Source organism: Desmodus rotundus, chromosome 7 (assembly GCF_022682495.2).
Source record: "Desmodus rotundus isolate HL8 chromosome 7, HLdesRot8A.1, whole genome shotgun sequence".
NCBI classification, from domain to species: Eukaryota; Metazoa; Chordata; class Mammalia; order Chiroptera; family Phyllostomidae; genus Desmodus; species Desmodus rotundus.
Window position 1 is genome coordinate 11,266,530 of NC_071393.1, and position 23,981 is coordinate 11,290,510.

General features: G+C 54.3%; 1 protein-coding gene across 1 annotated transcript; it reads left to right on the top strand.

Moving 5' to 3' along the window:
* The first annotated feature begins 2,875 nt into the window (after positions 1 to 2,875).
* On the top strand, positions 2,876 to 23,981 carry GLTP (glycolipid transfer protein). The gene is made up of 5 exons (XM_024566702.2): positions 2,876 to 3,165; positions 17,744 to 17,802; positions 18,827 to 18,960; positions 20,797 to 20,947; positions 22,813 to 23,981. Exons 1-5 carry the CDS (start codon positions 3,063 to 3,065, stop codon positions 22,993 to 22,995), a joined length of 630 nt encoding a protein of 209 aa, XP_024422470.2. The 5' UTR covers positions 2,876 to 3,062; the 3' UTR covers positions 22,996 to 23,981.

Consider the following 23,981-nt stretch of genomic DNA (forward strand, 5'->3'; position numbering starts at 1 on the left):
TGAGTGGGGTACGAAGGGCACCCATGGAATCAAGAGTCTGTGCTGATGGAAATAAGCAGATGAACATTGTGATGAGAGGCAGGATAGTACCTAGTCTCAAAATAACTCCTTATGAAATATTTCTTAGTTTCAAAGAGGAAAAGACAGATTCGCTGTGGAGAAACCTGGAAGATAGCACCTCACTCTAGTGGTCAAAGTTAACATCATTAATAACGGGACCAAGGGAAGTCACGTATCATCTGTTATAATGCACTGAGGACAGATCACCACTTCTGAGATATTTCACGATGCACAGAATCCACAACGCTCATCTCATCTAAGGGGCATGACCTGAATGCACGATCTGATCCAGAGGAAACAGCAGGCAAACCTAAGCTGAGGGGCAGTCTCCAAAGTAACTCCCCTTTCAAAAGCGTCCAGATCATGGGAGTCGAAGACCAAGGAATGTTCCAGACCGAAGGGGACTCAGGGACAGGACGACTACATGCAGCATGAGGTCTTGAAGTGAACCGTTTTGCTGCAAAGGACATCATTTGGACAGACGATGAAGCTTGATGGGGTCTGAACATTAGAGGGTGAAAGTGTATCAGTGTTAATTTTCTCCATTGATGGAAGCGCTGTGGTTCTGTAGGACCATCCTTGTTTGTAGGAAATACACCTAAAAGTGGCAGGGCACAGTGTCAGCAACTTAGGCTCAAATGCTTCAGAAATGAAAAGTTATTTGAATTGTCCTCCTCATTTCTCTGTAAATTTGATGTGTCAAAAGAAAAGGAAATCAATGTTTTGTGTGGCTCACCTAAGGGTTTTTTTTTTTTTTTTTAACTTGAATTAGTTGCCAATATCTAAAAATCAAGAGACTTTACCCTCAGATCTAGGTTTCTTACACGTCTTGAGAAATCTGCAGTGCTCACAGCTGTGGGCACTGGCTGGCCTGGTGAATAGCCGCAGTGCCCTGCAGAGGGGCCGTGAGACCCCCAGTACCCGGCAGTCCCACCTTTCCTTCTGTATAACACCCTGCTCACAGTGACCATTGATACTGCCAGCCTGACCTCCGGTACCAGGTCCATCCCTGTCATAAACTATGAGAAAGCAAGACCCAGAGTCGTGACCTACTTCAGCCTGTCAAACTATGTTCCAGGGCAAGAGAATTCTTTCAGACTTGAATTTCTTGTATCAGCCATGCAAGTTGAGAAATCAGGGTATCTGACGCTGGAGGTCCCGCCGTGGGTTGTGATCTCCGTGGAACTGATGGAGGTGTCTGAGAGGGGTGGAGTTCTGGCACACTAGTCGGGGTGCCGGGCAGGCCGGTGATGCTTTCAGGAGATGTTATCTTAGGGTGCCTGAGGTGGTGAGGCTGGGTGTGGTGGGAACAAGCTGAAGCTGATGACTTGGGTGCCTATCAGCGGGAGATCTGCTTGGTGGGACCTGCCAGGGTCTGGGTTATGAGCAGGAAGCGATGAGAGCTTTGTCTCCCTGGACCCTCTCACCCCCCGGCTGCACTTGGGTCATGCCCTTGGTTTGGAGCAACCTCTTCTCTCACCTGCACCCTGAAAGATTACATGGGAAATATTTAATACGGTTTAGCCATTACTTTTCTGGCACTAGTGATTTCTCATGGCCCCCTTAGGAAAAAATCCAAGCTCTATACCACGCCCTGCCTAATGAACATACTCCAGCCCCTGCTCAATTCTCTGAGTTCGGCTCCCACCACTTCACTCCCTCCCCTCATCTCCCTGGTTGCTTGCACACAGCCAGCTCTTTTGAACCTTAGGGTTTTTGCAAAGGCTCCAGCCACTGGCTGTCTCCCACTTCCTCAGGTCTCAGCCTAAATGTAGTCACCTCTTCAAAGGTACTTACTGCTCCTAAGCCCCTACATCCTAGCTCAGCCATGCCCTCCAGTCATCCGCTGTCACTTCCCTGTTTTATTGACTTCACTTATACTCATCGGTATCTGAAATTGTCTTTATTTGTGTATCTATTGTCTCCCCAACTGCAATGTCAGCTCCGTGAGTGCAGGGATTCTGCTGCGTGGTCTCACTTTATGGCCGATGCCCACCCAGCCCAGGGCCTGGCCGGAAGCAGGGGCACAACGAAAATTTATTCTGGAATGAATGAGAGGCCTTCAACACCCGTGTGCTAGATTTTTGGAGAAGGTGGGCGTTGAGTTTAGCACACAAGCATCTAGGTGGGACGTGGCTGAGGTGAATTGTGCTCCAAGTATCCTGGGAGGTTGGGGTGAGGTCAGCTTTGGGGAAGCAGGTGCCCTGTCGGGGGTGGCTGAGTTGGACTGTAAACTGGGCCGTTGGGACCAGACTGGACCCCAGATTTCGGGAACAGGGTCCTAGTTAGGCATGGCTGAGTTGGCCTGTGACTTGAGCAATGAGTGATCCTTGACGGAGAAGAGTTAAGGTTCCCCGCTGGTTGTAGCTAAAAAGAACTGTGACCTGGCAACTGTCTGCAGGTCACCTGGGGCTGTTGGGGGAAACAGGCGTCCTCAGGGGCGCTGGCTGGGCCGGGCTGTGACCTGGGCTGGTGTGTGGGTAGTGAGTTTGACCTGGGCAGCTCCACGCCCCCATCAGGGGAGGACCCGGCCCAGGCCTGCCAGCCCGGGCTGGGGTGACCTCGCCGGGGGCGGCCGGAAACGCACCTGGGAGCGGCCCACCTGGGCGCAGCTCACTCGGGCGCAGCTGGAATCACCAGTTCGCGCGCTTCCGCGCTGGGAAGGAGCAGTCCCGCCCCCAAACCAATGGGGGTGCGGAGATCCGCGGAGACGGGCACGGATTGGGCAGGCGGGCACGACGGCTGGCGGGGATTGGGCACGGGCGGGCTGGGGCGGGCGGCGCGGCGGGCTCCTTAGAAGCTCGGCCGGCGGGCGGCGCTGAGCGCTCGGCTACGCGGGCGCGGCGCGAGCGGAAGTGGCGACGCTGGCGTCCCCGGAGTCTGCGGCCGGCAGCAGTGACGGCCCCGCCAGTGACGGCCCCAGCGCTGACGGCGGCGGCCGGGGGGGCGGCGTGGACGCCCGCGGCGCCGGCTGGGGCATCACCGCGGGCCTCGACCCCGAAATGGCGCTGCTGGCCGAGCACCTGCTGAAGCCGCTGCCCGCGGACAAGCAGATCGAGACCGGGCCCTTCCTCGAGGCGGTATCCCACCTGCCGCCCTTCTTCGGTGAGCCGGGGTGAAGGGGGGAGCCGGCCGCAGCCCTGCCCCAGAGCGCTTCCAGAGGCACCCGCATCCTCCTGCTCCCGAGTATCCCCAAATCATCCCTGCCCGAAACTTCTCAAATCCTATTTCCCCGGCACCCAAGACCCCTTTTTTTCTCCAGGCACCCCAAATTCTCCCTATTCTGGATTGCTCAAAAATCCTTCCTCAACTGGTCACATCCTCCATCTCTTCCCAGACATCCCAACCCTCCGTCTCCCCAGACGCCTCACATTCCACCATATGCATCAGGTGACTCCCAATCCTCCACACCCCGGGGCTCCCAGTTCTCCAGTCCTGCAGCCCCCTGAATCGCACCCCACCGCTTCTCCCCCAAATCCCTTTATCCCTCACCTCTCCTTCCCTTCCTTTTAGGATGGCTCTCAACTCTCTCCCTTTAAAATGAATCCTCCCACTCATAACTCTTTCGTTTCCTTAAATTCTCCCAGCTTCTCGGGCATAGGACTTGTGAACTCTTCTTCCCTCAGAATGCCCCCCATTCCACACCAAAGACACCCCGCCCAACACACACACACATACACACACTCCAAGGGCAGGAAGCCTGGCAGGGTGAGAAGGGAGTTTTGAACATGAGTCACAAAACTATAGAGGGAACCCCCTAAAGTTTTTCCTCCATGTACAACAGAGGTCAGGACTGGGGGTGGGGGCTGCTTCGTGGCGTGATGTCAGACACAGGGTACTTGGCTTGGGCTGAAAAAGAAGGCCCCTCCTCCATATGTCACTTCTAGGAAGGTCTGAGGGGCAGGGGGAGGCCGTCCCTGAGACAGTTTCAGATCCTCCTCCCTGGGCTCCCTCAGCCCAGCCCGGGCCCTGGATGGAAAATGGGAAATAGAAGACAGTACCATCTGCCCCTGCCCTTTGCCTTTTAGATCCTGGGTACAGGATGCAACCTGAGCCTCTGCTTTCTTCTCTTCCATATGGCTTGCCCTGTGTCCTGCCCTGTGGGTTCATGTGGTGGCCTTGCTGGATGGTACCGGTCCCCAGGGCAGAGTCCGGCTGAAACCCACAAATGGACAGAACCTTATCACTGACTTGGACTGAAGGGATGTGGGCCCTAGGGCAGTCACTCACTTTATCCCTAGTGCCTGATCAGGGCTCCTTGTGGTTTTAGTTACCCGGAGTCCAATCCTCCACCTCTTGGGCCTCAGCGTCCCCATCTGCGAAATGGGAATGCTGATCTCCAGGGCATGCTGCAAGGAGTCAGTGAAGTGCTGTGTCTAAAGGCGTGCGATTACTCCTAGTGCCAAGGAGATCTTAGCTGGGGCTGGCGGGGGGCGTTGTTACTTAAGTTCCTGGACCCAGCTCTAGTTCCTTCATATAGTAGATGATTGATGAATCAGCGTTTGAATGAGTGCGGTGGCCTGGTTCGTATGATTCTCAGACCTGCGCAGGCAACCTGAGAACAGGGTCTTGTTCATTTTTGTCCACTGCTGCGTCCCCAGTGCCAGAACAGTGCCTGGCGCGTAGCAGGTGCTCAGTTGGTACTTGTTAAATGTACGAAACATTCTCACTGCTGGTTGTGATAACACTGAATCTGCAGGCAGGGGTTTGGGAGCTGACTGGCTGTAGCCTTAAGGAGTTGTTCATTTTTGTGTCAGTTTCCCCCTCTTTGGTTCCATGAATGTTTGCAGCATAGCCAGCTTCCCCCGGACAAGAACCTGGAATCGGTTTAGGGTAGTGGTTCTCAACCGAGGGCAGGGGGTAGCGATGCCGTGGGATGCTACAGGCGTGTAGTGGGTAGGGTCCAGGGATGGTGCAAAATGTCCTACAGTGCCCCGGGCAGCCCCTCCACAGAGAATCGAGGCAGCCCCACATGTCAGCAGTGTCAAGGTGGGTAGGCCTTGAGTTACGCTCTGTGCCTTTTCCTCCCTTATCTTCTGCAAGGTTACCCATCAGTTAAGCATGGCAGTTGGGGGGGTGGAGTGTGCCTTCATTTGATGCGATTATCTGGCTGGTTTTAGAGGAAAGGGGATGGTGGCAGCTGGAGCCAGCAGTGATCTGGGGCCAGGGCTGAAGAGCATCCCCTCCCCCCTTTCCCTGATCTCAAAGGACCCTTGTCTTTGCTGCGAGTCCTTGTCTTTGCTGCGAGTCACGTGCTATGGGCCGTCACATCTGTTGATAGAAGCGCCATTTACACAGAAGCCTCAGTGGGTTGGCCCACAGAGGATAATTCTTAGCCCTCTAAAAAAAACCCGTGACAGTCCATTTTGAACCATTATGTTCTTCTGGGGGGTGAGTTTCTCCTGACAGTTTTAAGTTTTAAGAGGATGGGAGCATCTCTGGGGCTCGGGGCTCAAGTGAGATCCGCTGTCAGCTCCAACACAGGGGCCTTGTCTAGAGAGATCTTAGGAGTGCCTGGTCACCTGGGTGATCTGGGTGGCGTGTCTCGAATGGAGGAGCTCTGGGAAAATGGGTACAAGACGTCTGAGAGGCACCGAAGTGACAGTTCCCTCCCAGTCACTTTTTCCGTACTGTGGTGCTGCTGGCGTTCGGAGCTGGATCGTTCTTTGTGGTGGGGCCGTCCTGGGCTTTGTGAGATATTTAGGCAGCATCTCTGGCCTTTATCTACTAGATGCCAGTAGTACCTCTTCTCCCCAAGGTGGGTCAACCAAAGTATCTGTAAGGAGACAAAATCACCCCTGGGTGAGAACCACCGCTCGCGATATAAATAGGGCAGTGGGTTGAAAGCTGTGCTTTAAGAAAGTATTTAATTTTGCATGGCAGACCTGTTTCTCGAAGGAAAATTGACAAGAAGAAGTGACAAATAGAAATCTCCCTGTCATTTATTGAGCACCTACTGTGCACTGAGTGTTCCTGGTGGATCACTTCACTTAATCCTCTCACAGCCTTTTGAGGAAGGGCTTTGTTTTTTTTCTTTAAATATTTTATTTATTTATTTTTAGAGGCAGGGGGAGGGAGGGAGAAAGAGAGAAACATCGATCAATCGCCATTCACATGCACCCCAGCCGGGGTTCGAACCTGCAACCCAGGCATGTCCCCGACCGACTGGGAGTCAAACCAGCAACTTTTTGCTTTGCAGGACGACACCCACCCAACCGAGCCACATCGGTCAGGGCGAGATGGGGCTTTTTTAAAGAGAAAAATCTCTGCTGACGTTTCAGGGCGTTTTCTTTCCAGATCCATTTTTATGAATCTTCAAGGGAGAGTGTAAACGCTGCTTTTTCCACCTAACAATGTAGCTCGGTCACCTTCCCCCAGAGCGGCTTCGAAGGCCGCTCTTAGAAGGTGGCCCCAACCCATGCACCCAGCCCCTGCTGTTGCACATTCACGCTGCTTCTCTCTCTTTTTCCGTCTAGTAAGCAGCACTGCCGTGGACATCCTTATGTTTATTTCTTTGTATACTCTTTTGTCATTTCTCACTTCTAGAAGTGAAACTGCTAGAGCAGCCACATGTCGTAAAACTTCGTCAGGTGCGCTTTGAGACAGAGTTGGTTGGGTTGGATGGTCACTGATTCTTTGGGCGCAGGGCAGACGGCACTTAAAGCACCCACATCTTGGGCTCGCCCTTCCTTCGAATCTCCGGCCGAATTGCTCGAGCCGTGCAGGTTTTACGGTGTCCACTTAGAGGCCAGCTCTTTGTTCGTCTTCTTTCTCCACCTTGACCCTGTAATCGGATCTCATCTCTGACTGATCACCTTGCAGCTGACTTCTGTGAGGCCTGCTCTCCCGTCTTTTAGGTCAGTTTTCCAGCTGTTCTGGAGCATCAACAATTGGAGGGCAGAGGGAGAGGGAAGGAGAGACTTAGATGTCATTTCGTCTCGTCACTCCCTGCCCAGGAGCCTCTGTGGCTCCCTATGACCCCAGCTTGAAGTCTGTGTTGCTGCCTTTGTGATGCCCACAAAAGGTACCAGGCCGTCGCTTGCGTCTGGAGCCTGGCATACCACGTCCCTCCAGCCCACTGCCTTCCTTCTTCCTGGCTGGGTTCCCCTCATCTTCAAGCAGTCAGCTTAGCAGTCACCTCATGTAGAAAGTCTTCCCCGACTCCCACGGAACCTACCGCACTCTGAGACTGGGAGTTATTTCAGTGCCGGTTTGCCGAGTGAATGCCGTTCGTGCTGTTCCCAGGTTTTCTGAGTTCTTTCTGAAAGTGTTTGGTTTTTTGCTGTCTTTCTAAACTACAACGCATAATTCGTAGCCTGTCCCTATGGCAGACATTCTTAACCAGTCACGACGCTGCCTTCCCCTTTGAGTCTAGGCACGGCCTCGGCGTCCCAGCACAGCCACTCTGGGCCAGGTAGGGTTGCCTGAGATGACACCTGTCTGCTCTCACTGTTTAGGGAGGAACCAAGGATGCAGGAGCTGAAGGTGATGTTTTTCACCTGAGATCAGAATTCCAGGGGCCTCTGAACTTAAATAAACGGATGTATATTGAGTTGGGCCTTACAGGGCTCTGACACTCAGTCCTAGAACAACCCCCACAAGAGTGGCTTTCCATCACTTTGGCTCAGTGCTTGCTCTATTTTGGGGGCACCAACAGCAGCCCAGAAGCACAGAATTATCTTCTTGTTTTACAGCCAAGAACAGAGCCCAGCCCTGGCTGGAGTGGCTCAGTGGATTGAGCACCGGCCTGCCAACCAAAAGGTTGCCGGTTTGATTCCCAGTCAGGGCACATGCCTGGGTTGTGGGCCAGGTCCCCAGTAGGGTGCACGTGAGAGGCAACCACATGTTGATCTTTCTCTCCCTCCCTTTCCCCCTCTCTAAAAATAAGTAAATAAAATATGTTTTAAGAAAGAAAGAAACAGAGCCCAGAGAGTTTAGGTGACTTGCCCAGGGTCACACAGCCAGTGCGTGACCGTAGAGCCAGATGAGGCCCCTGGACTCCTTAGGAGCGCTTTTGCCCTCGAGCCTGCCTGCTGCCCCAACTCCTGTAGAGGAGGAGACCGCTAGTGGAGCCACCTGCTTGGCGACTGGAGACGTGTGTTGGCAGCACAGTGCCTGTGCAGCGTGCCGGGAGCCCCAGACCAGATGTGCAGGCTTCCTCCGAGGCGTGTGCTTCATAATTGGCCGGCCAGGCTGGGCCCATAACTCCTGCCTATTTGTATGCAAATTTGAATAACTGGGGTGTGGAAGTCATCTGTGGGTGGGCCCCAAACAGGCCAGTTTTTCCTCTGATTGGGACATTGCATTAACCACCTGGGAACCAGCCCCAGCAGCACCCTGTGGCCTGTGAGTAAGAAGCTCCCCTTCCTCAGGAGAAGTGGCTTCCCCGTCGCAGCAAGCACCTTCCAGGGCGTGGGACCACTGGTTACATCTGGGCAGTGGTTTTGTTTTTAGGTTTATACCAACACATGTTTGTTTCATATTTTGTGTAGAATATCCTAAGAAAGAGAAACAAGAGACTGTATTAACCCTCTTTCTGTAGCAGGCCAGGTACCATTTTGGTTGGGTGTGTGTTGAGAGCCGGCATCCGTAGGAACGGGTATGGACTATGTGCCCGGGAGGGCCACTTCTGGGAGGAAGAAGCAGCATCCTGTGGGGCCAAGAAGCCACATATACGCTTTCTGCAATGGACTCTACAGTTCAGAAACTGTCTGCAGACTCCTGTCATTGGTTGGAGGTACATCTGCAGTAGCGAATGAAGATTAGCCTTTAGGAGCACCTACAGTGTGCCAGACGCCACGTGGGTGCGTCACACCCACAACCTCCTCTGGCCTGAGCAAGATCTGAGGGACAGCTGATGAGAGGGCTGTCCAGAGGTATGACAGCCCATGAGCCTTCTATTTTGACATCCCCATGGGGAGAAGTCACTTGGAACCTGGGTCCGTTGTCTGCCGCAGTCCGTGCTGGGAGCACTACAGATGAACAGAGAAAAACGTGGGCGCTGGCATAAAGCTGAGCCAGGCTGAGCTGGAGTCCTGGTTCGGAGGTGCCAGAGCTGTGTGTCCCGCCCACGTTCTGCCCTTCTCTGAGCCTGCTGCAAACCAGGGAAACTGGGCCTCCCAGGGGGGCTGAGAGGGGAGGTCTCATGGCCCCAGGCTGTTAGAAACCTCGCTCCTGCCACACAGCCCTTGGGAAAGAAGGATCCTCCAAGAAGTTGGAGGTCTGGGTCTTACAGGCCAGCCGCCAGCTGAGCTGTCTGTCTGCCGAAGTCTGAGACCAGCTCCGGTGCCCTCATTTACAATGTCCGAAGGTCAGCGCAAGAGTGCAGACCAATGGCGCCTGCCTGCTCTGCCCCCAAATGATGGGCATTGGATCCTCTGGATCCTCTGCGTTGAGAAAAGCCTGGTCCTGAGGTCAGGGGCTGAGGTCTGGCCTCCACTCCTGGAGGGAATCGATGGAGAAGCAGGAGGGGACAGAGCCAAGCACCTGCTCTGTCACTTGCTAGCTCATCTAGTCACTTGCCTCCCGCCGTTCCTCGTCCATGTGGCGTCCACTGCACAGGCCTGCTTAGAGGCACAGTGCCCCCTGTGTGAGTCCCTTAGAGGCAGAAGTGAGGTCGCAGCAGTGTGCCTGGCAGAGCACAGGTGCCCGGCCAGTGCTGAACTGAAAGGGGATGGAAAGGACGCGTGACAAAGGGCTTTGTAAAATATGCACGGCCCTTATCATAGCCTGAGCAATCTCTTGTTTTGAGTGGTTCCCATGTGTCAAGCAGCGAGCCAGCTGATACCACATTTCCAATCCTTATAAAGATCTTATGAATTAGAAGGAATTACCACCATTCTATAGAGAAGAAACTGAGGTTCGGAGTGGTGAAGGGATTTGACCAGGTCATACAGCCGGAAAGTGACTCTGCGGCCAGGGAGGCCAGCACTCAAAAGATGGTGGAAGCCTTCTTCCCAGACGGGAAAGGGGGAGGGGAAGTGGTGGGAGGGCCCATCTGGTATGGCGTGTGCTTAATTCTAGTTGCTTATTAGAATGGACATGTTGGGCTCCAGTCTTGGGTTTCAGTGTTTCAGTTTTAAAAATGGCCTGGGTGGAAAAAAAGAAAGAAAGAAAGTTAAAAAATGGCCTAGGTAGATGTTAACTCCTTTTGTTACATTCTTCCAGTGTTACTTGTATCAGGGTTTTGTTTGTTTGTTTGTTTGTTTGTTTTGGTTTTTTTTCAGTGTTAACTGTATCCAAGCTTTTAAAAGTCATTTCAGCGGATTAGTCCTCTCCAGGGTCCTATAAAAACCTACTTTCTACGCTGCGGTTATGCAGCCAACTCATACTTCTTCGTGTTGAGGAAATAATTCATTATCTGCATGGCTGTTTTTCCAAGTTCCTTGCTCCACTCCCTTCTGAGATCTCTTTTTTTTGATAGTCTGGAATACATTTCAGGTCGTTATGTTATGACAGGGAGGGTTCCTGCTGATTTTATGCATGCCAGTCAATCGGTCAGTACCATTTTCTCTCCCTACCTCTCTTCCTTCCCTTCCTCCCTCTCTCTTTTTTTAAAGATTGCATTTATTTATTTTTAGAGAAGGGAGAAAGGAAGGAGAAAAAGAGGGAGAGAAACATCCATGTGTGGTTGCCTCTCATGTGCCCCCTACTGGGGGCCTGGCCTGCAGCCCAGGCATGTGCCCGGACTGGGAATCGAACCAGCAACCCTTTGGTTTACAGGCCCATGCTCAATCCACTGAGCCACACCAGCCAGGGCTCCCTTCCTCTTTTTCCTTTGATTTCTGAACCACTGGATCATTCTTTTGTAGATTTCTTTTCTAAAGAGAAGCTTTGCTTATTGAAAAACATGAAAATGAGGGTGTAATAATGGTGATAAGCAGGAAGAATACCTTCCATTTGTTCGGCATTGACTAGGCGCCAGACACTGCTTAGCCCTTTCATAATACAGCCTCACCTAACCCTCACAGCAGCTCTGTGAGGGGCAGGGGGCATTTTTAGCCTCTGTTTACAGACGAGGAAACTGGGAGCAGAGAGGTTGGTTCCTCCCAGGCCACAACCAGTAAGAGAAATCTCTGTCCCATCGCATTCCCCGCCCAGGGCTGCTTTCGGACAGAGAGCTGCTGTGTCACAGGGGCGGTTTTTAAAAGCCACACTTTGGATTGTTTTGTGAACGTTCTTTCCCCTTTAGATGGGAGGACGTAGAGGAGGGTCTAGTTGAGGAAGGTGGGCATTCTTGGGGCTCTCGTCCTTCAAGACAGGCCTTTTCGCTACCTGAGCTGCGACGCACGTGCGCACACATGGCACCCCCACATGCCCGCCGATTAATAAATGATTCATCTCCATCAGCTGTAATGTGAGTGCCTCCCATTATGAGCCCTGTAACCCAGGGCTGTAAGGGCAATCTGCCCCCCCCCCCCCCCCGCGTTTAATAATGGAACCTTACTACCCAGCTATTGCGGGGGGAAAAGCTGAATTCGAAATGAAACCAGGCTCCTGGCGTGTGATGCAGGCCGCCCCAGTCTTCCTTTTTGAAATAAGCACTTAGGGTTGGGTTAGGTGTTCCCATCCTGAATCACACAGGCTGAAAGTGAAGCCAAATGGTTTTTGTTCTAGAATGAAAAACACCCCTGAGGTGAGATGAGAGGGTGGGCGATTCGGTCACCCAGGTAGCTGCCCGATGTCGGGAACATCACCTATCGTAAGAGATGGCTGTCTGAAGAGGCAGGCGTTGAGGGGCGGCTCACATGGAACCACCAGACATGCACTGTGGCCCAGCTCGGAGGGTAGCCGGCCAAAGCTTTCCAGCTACGCAGATGCCAGAAAAAGGAAGTGAGTGATTCTGCGTGGCATGTGGTGAGTGCTGGCCTGGGGCAGTTCTGCCCTCTGGGCCGTCTGAACTGTGGCGGAGATCCAGGCAGGAAGTCCTAGGTGTCCCTCGTCCAGCCAGAATTGTCACGGAGGCCGTGCCCGGAATGCTTGCTTGGTGCCTGTCTCCTCTTATTCTGCAGGTGACGCTGACACAGGTGGCCATTTGTTTTCCAAGTATGGAGCAGAAACCAAGCAGGGGGAAGTGACCGTCAACTGTCAAGGGGAGCTTTTTTTAAAATTACACAAAGCTTTCCTAAAAACCTGAAGACGTGCCATGTAAAGCCACTTAGGGAAAGGGTTGAGGGCGGCCTGTGACAGTGCTGGGCCACACCTTTATCATAATTCCTGTTTTCGATGATGGCCCTGTTTAGAAAACCGCAAATGGCTTGCTGTGCGAAAGCAGGGACATGTTCTGTTCTGTTGTGAAGAGTTCCCTCCAGAATGGTTTTACTGGAGAAGGTTGGTGCATTCATAAAATTTGGTAGATGGAAAATATGTCTTAATTTTATTTTCTTTCTAGTATTGAGGTGAAGTGTCTTCATTTCTTCTGTGAATTGCGCGTTTCTCTAGAGGGTTGTTTTTTCCTTACTGATTTTCGAGCTCTTTACATATAGGGGTGATGGATTGCAGTCCGTGATATTTGTTACACAGACCAGCCCCACGCCCTATCGGTCTGTTGTTTGGATTGACTGGTGATGGGACTTCTCCAGCTAGAAGGTTTCTGAGTTTTGTAATCAGGTTCATTGACCTTTTTCTTACGCCCCCTGGGCTGAGTAGCAGGCTTAGAAAAACCTTCTGTACTAAACAGAAGGGGCCATTGCCACGCTCCAAGGCTTAGCCGTATTTAGAGTCTGTGCCTATTAGAGTTCGTCCTGCGAAGAGGGTAGAATCGTATCTGATTTTTTCTTTTGTTTTCTGTTTTTACTTTGCTTGTTTTTGAGACATCTTCCTGGAGGCAAGATGAGGAGCTAGAAAACCATCCAAGTCCAAGCCCCCTCCCTCCCCCCTGGCGTGTTCTGGGTGGCACTTTAGAGAGCCTGTTTTGCTGGCAATAAAAAAGACAGGTTTGGGGAAACTGTAAAACTGGTCAAACAGGAAAAGTCATATCGGGCTGGCCCTGCCGTGCTCTGTGGGAAAGGGGAGGCTGGGTAATCGGCTAGAAATGTGTCACAGTCTGTCTGGGGCAGGGCCCAGCTTGAGTTTAAACTATCAGAAAGGCCACCGTGTGTTTAGGGATTAAAATTATCTTCTGATTTTCCTTGTTTTTATTGAATTCACCCAGACAGATGGAAGCATTCTAGAAAGAAAGGCAAAGGAGCTGTGGAACCAGCCTTGGCTCTGCCTGTGTGCCTGGCTCTCGCTCTGTGGCCCTGGGCAAGTCACTTGGCTTTTCTGGGCCTGGTGACCTTAGACTGCACCAAAGACACACATGAGTCCAGAGCCTTCGGTGGGCCACGTTGAAACGGGTGTCAGCCCAACTGCACCTGGAACCCCTCCTGTTTGCATGGCCCCTTCTGGGTTGTGGGAAGCGAGGGACCTGAGCCCAGTGCCCATTGAGTCCCTTGTTCAGAGTCACGTCGGAGTTGAGATGTGAACCCAGGCCCGGCTGACTCTGGAGCAGCACATGGCTTCTCCCCTAATCAAGTGGCCCATTTGCAGGTACTCCCACACTCACTTCAGTGTGCACGTTTGTGTGTGCAAGGGGTGCCTTTCCTGCCAGTGACCTCCTCTGGGCACAGCAGAGGAGAATTCCAGGGTCCTCCCACCGCATTACCCCTCTCTGCTTCTGCTCCACTCCCAGCTCCAGAAGGACGCTTTAGTCCCCGCATCCCTGCCCCACAGTTGAGCAGAAGCTCCGTCCCTGTGTGGTGGCCACTACACATAATACAGCTGCCATTGGGCCAGCTCCTGCTGACCACAGTGGCCTTGTGACCCATGTAGCGCACTGTCAGGAAAACAAAAGACAAAAAGGCTTTCTCCCCGCCACCAGGGCGCGGCCACTCAGAACTGCAGAAGAGCTGTTTTCAGAGCCAGGGAAGCCAAGCGACATTTTTCTGCACCTCAGACATGCATGCTGAGTGACCCAAGTCACCGGGAAAAGCTAAGAAACCACCGTGCACGGTTGATGGTGGGCTGCTCCCCAGCCCTGGCTCCTCACCTTCTCCTCTGGGGGCTGCACTTGAAAATCAGCCGGGAGCAGTGATCGCCACGGCCAGGGCTCTGAGTGCACACACTGCGTGTAGGAGGTCTCCGCTCATGGCAGCCCTCAGAGTCCTACAGGCGGTCTCCCGTACACACAGGGAAACTGAGGTCCAAGCCCCTTCTTGTAGCCTCTGCCGTCTCGGTTAATGGGTGGTTAGAAGCAGCGCACTGGCTCAGTCTGAACGCTGAGAAAGTGGATGGAACAACTGCCAGGAAATACGCCTCTAGGTTCACATTCTCCACAATCCATGTACTCATTCATGCCCCAGATGTCCCACTGGGAAAGGCACCCACAGGGGACACAGTGGGGGACGGAGGCCGCCTGGTCCCCGTCCTCTCACAACTCGGGTCTCTGGGACACACGGATGGAAAATAAAGAGTTACACGTGTAACTACAATCTCTATAATGCCAAAGTGGGCTTGGAGAAAAAGTGGAAGAAGTGTGACTTTTTTTTTTTAAATCTTCACCCAACATTATTTCATTGCTTTTAGAGAGAGAGGAAGGGAGAGAGAAACATCAACTGCTTACGTCTTATATGTGCCCACATCGGGGATCGAACCCACAAGCTAGGTATGTGCCCTGACTGGGAATCGAACCTGCAACCTTTCAGTTACGGGACGACGCTCCAACCAACTGAGCCATAGCAGCCAGGGCAGAAGTATGACTTTTACGTGCAGAAAAATAGCCTGATATGGTTTTTGACATTTCATATGAAAATTTTCAACATACAACAAAGTTGAAAAAAATTTACGGTGAATATTCATATACCTGCCACCTAGATTCTACCATTAATATCTTATTGTACTTATGCATCCCTCCAGCCATCCATCAGTCCACCTCCTATCTTAGGACGCTGTGCAGTATGAAAGGTGAGGCTGGAAAGCTGTCGGCTGGAGCTAAGAGCAGCCACCCTTTGGAAGGGTTTTGCCAGTCCCCATGTAGCCCGTCTGGCCCCTGTGAGGGTCGCAATTGCTGACCCCTGGCTGCACCTTCAGGAGGGGAACAGTCACTGGGGGAGGAAATCTTGGCTCCCTGCATTGTGGTTGACGTCTAGAGTGCGTTGTCCTTTGGGGGAGCCCATCAAGACAAGATTCAAGGGTGGGAATAGTTACCTTATGAATGCGCTTGGCAGGCCCGTCTAGGAGGCCAGAGCACCCGGGGTCAGAGGGCTCAGGCGGCCAATAGCCCCGGCCCGGCACCTCGGGGCAGCTCCTCGTGGCCACCCTGGGGGAGGCTCCAGCGTGGCCTAGTGGAGATTTGCTCCCAGTCGCAGAGAGGAGAGAGCTTACTGCTCAGCCTGAGGGTTCTGTACCGGGAGCCCTGGTCCTGACAAGGGGCCTCAGGAAGGAAAGCAGAGGTGTCGGGGGGTGCAGGCCGAGTGTGTTCACACTCATTGGAAACTCTGGGGGACCTGGGAGCTCCCACACACAGCTCGATGACACCTGGGTGATATTTGCTGGACCGTGGAGCCTAAGCCTAGTCATAATATGAAGTCAGAAAAATGACCACAAAGTCCATTTGTTGAGTGTGCACGCCCTGGGCGCTCTGCTCAATGAATTCAGTGCACAATTTTTATTTGTACAAGCCTGTGAAGTAAGTACTGTTACTCTCCCCTTTGCCACGTGGGGAAACTGAGGCACATAGGCAAGGAGACTTGCTCAGCTGGGGAGTGGCTGGGCCAGGAGTCAAGCCTAGGCTATCGCTAACCCACCTTCTTTGCGTTCAGTTGTGGAGTATTTTATTTACAATGTCTGATACTGTTTCTCCAATATACCTCTTTTCATAGCTGTGATTAGAATGTTCCAGATGGCCAGCCAGGTGTGCTGGGTCACGTTGGATGGAATTTGGCCTGTAGATGTCCTTCCACCCTCGATTCCTGTACACCGGGGCCCCCGGCTGGCCTGTGGGCAAGGGAGAGTGGGCACTGGTGTTTCCTCCTGTGGGTTTGGTACCCACTGTGGCATCTTTGTCCCCTGGGCTCTGGGCACAGCAGGGAGGACAGTGAGCAGGGGTTGCCTGTGTTCAGGCTGTCAGGGCGGAGCCCACATCGAGCCTCCCAGGAGAGGGCCTGGGCCATTCCCTGTTTGGTGCCTCTGAGCCCGGGCTCTGAGCATGGAGCTGTGACCCATGGGACGGCTCTGGCCTCCTGAGCCTGGTGGGTCACAAAGGAGGCAAAGGAGCAGAGGCAGGTCACAGGAGGCTCGAATTTCATGTACAGCTGAGAGTTCCAGGCACGGCCAGGTTCTAGGCCTATGTTTCATTCACTCAAACTCGCCCCCCTTTTCAGGATGCTCTGGTGTTTTATGAGCTGCTGAGCAATAAAGACTGGGCGCCGGCCCATGTCATCGGGATAACCAAGGCTGCAGGTTCGTTCCCCAGTCAGGACACGTGCAAGAATCAACCAATGATGGAGTGGCGTCCTGTAATCGGAGGGCTGCCGGTTCAGTCCTTGGTCTGGGTGCATACCGGAGGCAACCAATTGATGTTTCTCTCTCTCCCTTCCTCTTTCTTTAAAAGCAGTGAAAAAAAACATCCTTGCATTAGGATTGAAAAAAATGAATCAACCCCAGGGAATGCATAAATAAGTGGAACAACAAATTCTCTCTTTTCTTTCTCCCTCTCTCTCCCCCCTGCCTTCCTCTTTCTCTCTAAAAATCAATTAAAATTAAAAAAAAAGAAATGAAAAATACCTTCAACTAAGAACATTGCTATTGCAAAGATGAACAAAATGTGTGTCCTGGGAGCGGATTGTTTTCAGCCATCCTGGTAGCACCTCTGCGGTCGGTTCTGTCGTCCCGTTCACCACATGGGACAGTTGACGCTTGGAGAGTGGAGGGATTCATCCCCAGGCCCGCATGACCAGAGCGTACACAATGGGGTGTCTAGGCCAAGTTCACGCTCTGTTAAGTGACTGATGCCGTTGCTGGTGTGTTCTCTTAGGCTTTTAGGCAGAGTCTCAGGACCATGAGCCTCGGGGCCATCAGCTCATTTCTTCCTTATAAGCTGGTGGTTGTGAAGGTCCTCTTCTGGTCCCTCTTCTCCCACCTCGTAAGATTCCTCAGTCCGCCTCTGGGCCAGCTGGTTAATTCGCGGGGATCTGCCTTGTTGGCCAAGATGTGTTTTTCGGACCATTAGTTCTGTGAGATACCCCACAGCTGTGCTGTCCAATACGGTAGCCACTGGCCACCTACGGCTATTTAAATTCAAGTGAATGAGAGTTAAATAAGATTACAAATTCAGTTCCTCTGTCTCACTCCCGCATTCCAAGTGCTCAGCGGCCCCTGCGGTCCACGGTGCAGATACAGAATGTTTCCGTCGTTGCTGTGAGTTCTGTGGGACAGCTCTGTGCTCGTGTGGAGGGCGCTGTGGGGAGAAGAGTGTGCTGCTCCCCAGGGTATTCCAGTCGCATTGCAGAGGCTCTGACAAGTCCTGCAGTGGGAATCTGGTCTCGGGAGCCGAGCGCGGCGAGCGTACTTGTCCAGGGACATTTTTCGCACCTGTAAACAGCTCTGCCTTCCCCTAAACACGTCGAGCAACCCCCCCACTCCCATCTGCAGGCCTCCGTGGCCCGTGTCGGGAATCTAATGCCTCGTCTCGTTTTCTCTGCAGACTGCCTGGGGTCCCCGGTGTTTACGCCCATCAAGGCAGACATAAGTGGCAACATCACGGTACGTACTTGGCCCGGCAGCTGTGACCCTGGCACCTGGGGGGAAAATCTAAACCTGCCCCGAGTCACCGAGACCCTGCCCCCTGCTGTAAGCCCCCCCCGGACTGAGGGATGGGAAGGGGACATGGAAAACGGCCTTGGCCCCCAGCCCCCCTGAATTGGGGCTTGAGGCTCGGTCCCAGCGTGCGGTCATGCCACCCAGTCACAGCCTGACTGGGGCCTCAGTCCGAGGGTTGACCCGAGAGGGAGCCTACTGGTTCTTGTATCCGCCCTGACCCCCAATAAGTAAACTCTCAGTCTACGGCGCACTGGCCCAGCCCTTCCCTTCCTCAGTCCTGGGAGTGCCCGGCGCTGCCCCCAGCATCTGAGCCTCTCTCCCCGCGACTGCCCTCTTAGGGCCCGGCCTGGGCCTTGGCCGCCCTGCAGCCTTTGCGCCTGGCTCTGTTGTCATCCCCATTTTACAGAGGAGGAGGCTCAGACAGGTTGAAGGACTCAGCTGAGATCACACAGCAAGGAAGTGGCATAGGTGGGGTTCATACCCAAACCGCCCGACTCAGGTGCCTCCTTTCTGGATGTCTCTGAACCCTGAGAGCGTATTTCCACTGGTCCGCATAAGCAAAACCAGGTGCTTGCTGTCGGGGGTGCTGCCCCCGGGGGCTGGAGATCAGGGGCTCCAGGGCCAGCCAGGGCAGGAACCCGCTCCAGTACTGGTGGCAGACTGGTACCAGCTGTGTCACCTTGGGCACCTCACTGCCCCTCTGAGTCTCAGTTCCCTCACCTGCAAGTGGGGACAGTGACAGAGCAACGTCAGGGCCGCTGCAAGCATCGGGGACGGCAGCACCCATGAAGCACTCTGCATGTCCCGCACCTTGCAGGTGCTGATACGTGTGAGCGGTCCTGGTAGTCACTGTTACAACAAGCCCAGTGGCCGTTCTCAGCGCTGGCGGAGTGCTCTACCCAGCGTGCCGGCCGCTCGTCTGCTGGGATCGCCTTTCCAATGAGAAACCCCGTGTGCTCCGTTTCAGAAAATCAAAGCTGTGTATGACACCGACCCGACCAAGTTCCGGACCCTGCAGAACATCCTGGAGGTGGAGAAGGAGATGTACGGAGCAGAGTGGCCCAAAGTGGGGGCCACCCTGGCGCTGATGTGGCTGAAAAGGTGACGGGCCCGGGTGGCAGGGTGTGTGTGGCTGTCCGTTCGGGGGGGCCTGCACTGCTGCGGAGGCATCCACCCCTGCCACTGCCCGCCGCGTCTGCTCCGGTGGGGAAGGACGGCCGCCTCCCTCCTTCCACATGGGCGCTCTTCTTACGCGATGCTAGTTGGTGGCTGAGAACAAGCACCCCAGGGACCGAGGCCTGCCTGATGGCAGCACTTCCCTGTCCCGGTCCAGTCAGAGGCAAAGCAAGCTAGCACACGCTCTGGGCCTGCACGCGGCTCTGTTTGTTTTAATTGCTGTCTTAGAGGTCGACGTGTTGTTTCTCTTATTTTTATTTATTTTAAAAATGTTACATCTTTTATTTAAATTTTCCCCTGCTTTTTTTTTTTTTTTAAAGACTTTATTTATTTATTTTCAGACAGAGGGGAAGGAAGGGAGAAAGACAGGAAGAGAAACATCAGTTAGTTGCCTCTCACACGCCCCTAACTGGGGACCTGGCCCGCAACCCAGGCATGTGCCCTGACCCGGAATCAAACTGACGACCTTCTGGTTCACAGGCTGGCGCTCTGTGCACTGAGCCACACCAGCTAGGGCTGTTGTCCCGCTTATCTATGTATTCATTTTTTGCTTCTTGTATGTGCCCTGATGGGGGAGGGGGGGCGAACCTGCAACCTTCGTGTATCAGGTCGGCATTCTAACCCACTGAGCTACCTGGCCAGGGCTGTGCTGAGCTCCTCATAAGCCTGATTGCATTTCCTGTGCTGTGAGCTAGGCGTGGTGTGGCCCCCATCTCTCAGAGGAGGCCCCGGGGCCTTCTGGAGGCCCAGCCATGTGCCCAGGTCACAGGGCAGACCGGGGCCCAGTGGCTGAGCATCCAGGCTGTGCACTGCCCGAGACATCTGGCCCGGCTGGTCACATCGCACACCTGCTACATTTGTATGTTTCGACAGCTTGTTGACAGTAACACAGCACCTCGAGGGGAAGGAACTCTGTGTAATTCGCAGATTCATCCCGTGGGCTGGAGGCAGGGTCCCCTGATGAGGGATTCGCACCCAGACGGTCTGACCCCAGCGTTGACGGTGCTCATGGCCACTACACTTGTCCTCATAGCAAATACATGAATCCCCATGTAGTTGTCCCCGTCTCGCAGAGGAGGCCACCGAGGCTCCGAGAGGCCAGGCGGCTTTGTTGCTTAGCTCACTCTGCTCTCCACCAGCCACGAAATTCTCCTCTAGGTGGATGCCAGCGAGTGGAGCATGTGGTGAGCACCTGCTGTGTGCCGCTCATGGTGCAGGCCGAGCGGGGTGCCATGTTAGATGAGGCGCAGCCCCTCATAGGGTGTCGCCATCTGGGCAGGTTGTCAGGCTGGTGGGTGGATCCTGACACCAGGATATCAGAGCCTGGAGCAGAGAGGGCAGGAGGGCTTCCTGGAGGAGGGTGGCCAAGCAGAGTCTCCAAGACGTAGCAGGAGGGTCCCAGGCAGACTAGGCCTTGCAGAGGCGGGAAGGTAGAAGAGGCCTGGTGTGTGAGGACATGAGCAGGTGGGCCCGGACCCTTACATCCCAAGAGGGGCCGTGTTCAGTGGCCGCCACCAAGCTTCGTGTAGACAAGGAGCTTGGACGATGCTCCGTGGAGCCCGCAGTCACATTACATGGAAGCCAGGTATAAAGATGGAATCTGGGAATTCCACCCCCTTCCGTGTGTATGTATTTCTGGCGCCCGGTAGGTGCCCCAATTCAGAGGAGTCAGGGCCTGCTGTGCGCAGGGGCCGCTGGCCGGTCTACAGGCAGCAGCGGGCATCGTCCTAAAGAGCCTTCTGTCTTCTCTCCGGGACGCAGAGGCCTCCGCTTCATCCAGGTCTTCCTCCAGAGCATCTGCGACGGTGAGCGGGACGAGAACCACCCCAACCTCATCCGCGTCAACGCCACCAAGGCCTATGAGATGGCACTCAAGAAGTACCATGGCTGGATCGTGCAGAAGATCTTCCAGGTGAGCCGGGAGGGCCCGTTCTGTCCCCAGGCCGGGGGATCACCAGCTTGTGGAGTCCATTTCCCGCTCTGCTGCTCCTTAGCGGTGGCCGTGTGGAGCCTGCATTGTCCTCTGGGCTCAGGAAGGGCTCCCCTGTCCCTGGGGCGGGGGGGCTGCTGGTGCACTGAGGGGCCTTCCACAAGCACGTGCCTGGCCTCAGGAGCAGCCACGGAGGGGGCCGAGCTAGGTTCTCCGAGGTGTTCTGTTGAGGCGCCTCGTCCTAGGGGGCCATGGGAGAAACCCTGGCTGGACTCTGAGGACCTCAGGGGGATGGTGGGCTGGCATGATTGGCCCCTCAGATTCAGCCTAGATCCTCACCATGGGCGGGGGGAGGGGCGTGCAGAGCCCAGCGGGGCATCTGCTGAAAGGAAACTGGTCCACGGGTCTCTCGGTGGCTTGGACTCTTGGGGCAACATTGGCCATTGCTCCTGGAAACGGGCTCTGACACCAGCCTTGTTACTTGAGGGGTCCCAGGGTCGCCCGGCCTGGAGGCTGAGCTGGGAGATGTTCGGAGGCCCTCAGGGCGCCCCGCACCATCACTGGCCACCCTGCCTCTCGCAGCCTCTTCACCCCACCCAGCCTGTCATGGCTGCCCCTCCTGCAGCTCCCTCTGCCTGCCTAGCCTCACTCACGTAACAACTGGGGTTTCATGGGCCGGCCTCTTCCCACACAGGACAGGCTGTGGGCAGGAGAGCCAGTCACCAGGTGGGAAATATGGGCACCTCTCGCCCACGTGCCCTGGCAGGGCTGGACATGGGGCCCATCCCAGTGGGAAGCTCCCCCCGCCCCCTCAGCAGCAGCAGCAAGTCCTGTGGGGCTGGCCCGTGGTGTGTAGTCTTCACCAGTGCACCACGGGCGGGTGCTTCCCTCACCCCCATTTCCCGGATGAAGAAACAGAGGCTCAGAGAGGTTACCTTGCTCGAGGTCACGTAGGAAGGAGCTGGGGTTCTGTGACCCTGAGCCTCAGTCTCCTCGTCTTTCTTTCAGTGGGTGAGAAGTAGGCCCTGCCTCAGAGGGTCGTCCTGAAAGGACACGAGTTAATCCGTGTCGCGTGCTCGGCACGTGGTTCACACTCTGTGTGCTGAAGCTAAAGCCACTTCTTTCTTTCTGGAGTGACAACACGATTATCTGTCACTTCCTCGCCCCATCAAACTTGGGGCATCTTTTCCCTCTGGCTCTGAAATTCTCTAATTTTCTGCTTCTCTGGACTTTTCAAGTGGCCGGGAGGCCCTGAAATTTAGGCAGGTGTCACCCCCTAAAGGATAAGAGTGGTCACATGTAGCGGTCCTCTCCCCTGCTCAGAAAGTGGGTTTTCCAAAGAAGCAGTTTACCTTCGCAGGCTAGCCCAGACGGAAGGGGCTCACCCATGCCGGGCACTCCCATGGGCCCTGCCCTGTGCCGGGCACCTCCCGTGTGCCGGGCTCTGTGCTGAGCACTTTACACAGCCTTCTTAATCTTCACAAGAGCCACCCAGTTAGAAGGGTGCCGTGATCACCCCCATTTTACAGCTGAGGAAACTGAGGCTCAGAGAGGCTAAGTAACTTGCCCAAGGCTCATAGTGAGTGGGCGGCACAAGCCGGAATCTGAATCTAGGTCTGTCTGTCCCCAGAGCGGGAGTCCTTCCTGCTGTCCCTTGCAGGGGTATAGAAGGGAACACACATCACCCTTTGCCTTTTCCAATGCCACATTGTCCCTTCCAGTGCCACGAATAGCGCAGACCCCTGCCCAGCAGGGCCCTCGGGGACGTGCCCTCCCAGAGCCCCCAGTGCCTGGCCTGGGGGGCCGGGCCCCCTAACACCGCTGCCCCTCCTCTCGCCCCTCTCAAGGCAGCGCTGTATGCAGCGCCCTACAAGTCCGACTTCCTGAAAGCGCTCTCCAAGGGACAGAATGTGACAGAGGAGGAGTGCCTGGAGAAGGTCCGCCTCTTCCTGGTCAACTACACGGCCACCATCGACGTCATCTACGAGATGTACACCAAGATGAACGCTGAGCTCAACTACAAAGTGTAGGCGTGCCTGGTGGCGGGCCACCCGCCGCCCCACACGCCGCGCTCGCAGAAACAGGCAAACCCGAATCACTGTGAATCGAGCCGGCGGGCCGTCCCTGGCCTGCACACCCCAGAGCGACCCGGAGCCTGGCTGGGGTCGCAGGGGAGGGCCTCGGTTTGGTAAAAGTCACTTTTGGGGGTCTACCCTAAGGGAGCAATAAGTAACGACCCTACTTCTGAATCACCTTTGAATTTCCCAGCAGCACAGACTGCTGTACCTTCATTTCAGTGTGAAAAACCAATTAATGTTGCTAATAAATCAAGTCCTAGGGTTTTTGGTCCCTCCTGCCCCCCACAGGGTGCATTTCTGGGGGAGTCCTATCAGGACCACACACCTCACTTTAAACATGAGGATCCGGCGTGATGATGCCTGGGTATTTTAAGGACCACGAGGAGTTTGATTAGAAACTATACAAGACCCTTAGTGTGGATTGTTTTTGAGCACACTGGTGAGTGTTTGAATGCGGCTGCGTGGCCCGGCAGCGTGGCCCAGCCTCACGGCCTTGTCATCCTCGACCCTGCTCTTCCTGTCTTTTTCCAGACAGGTTTTTATAGCTGAAAACGACCAGCAAGCCTTTGATAGCTGCGACCAAGGGGACTTTGTATCAAAGCTGTCAGGCACCAACAGTTGACCAGAGATGACGGGATTTGCACTCTTCTGCATAATTGTTTTCTTCAGGGGCAGCTCTTCCAACCTGAGAAACTGCCCGCCCTGGGTATTCTTTCACGGGGGGAACACAGGCCCCCCAGATGCTGAGACCCCAGGAAACGCCTCGCTGCCTTAACTCTCCTTGCCAGCGCTAAAAAGAGCTGTATTTTTGAGTGTTGGGGGTGAACAGAGGGACCCCCAAAGAACTGATGTGTGTTAAAAACCCAATGAGGAACAATTGGTGATTTTTATGCAGAAACTAAATAATTCTTAATAAACAAATCTCTATTTTGGAATCA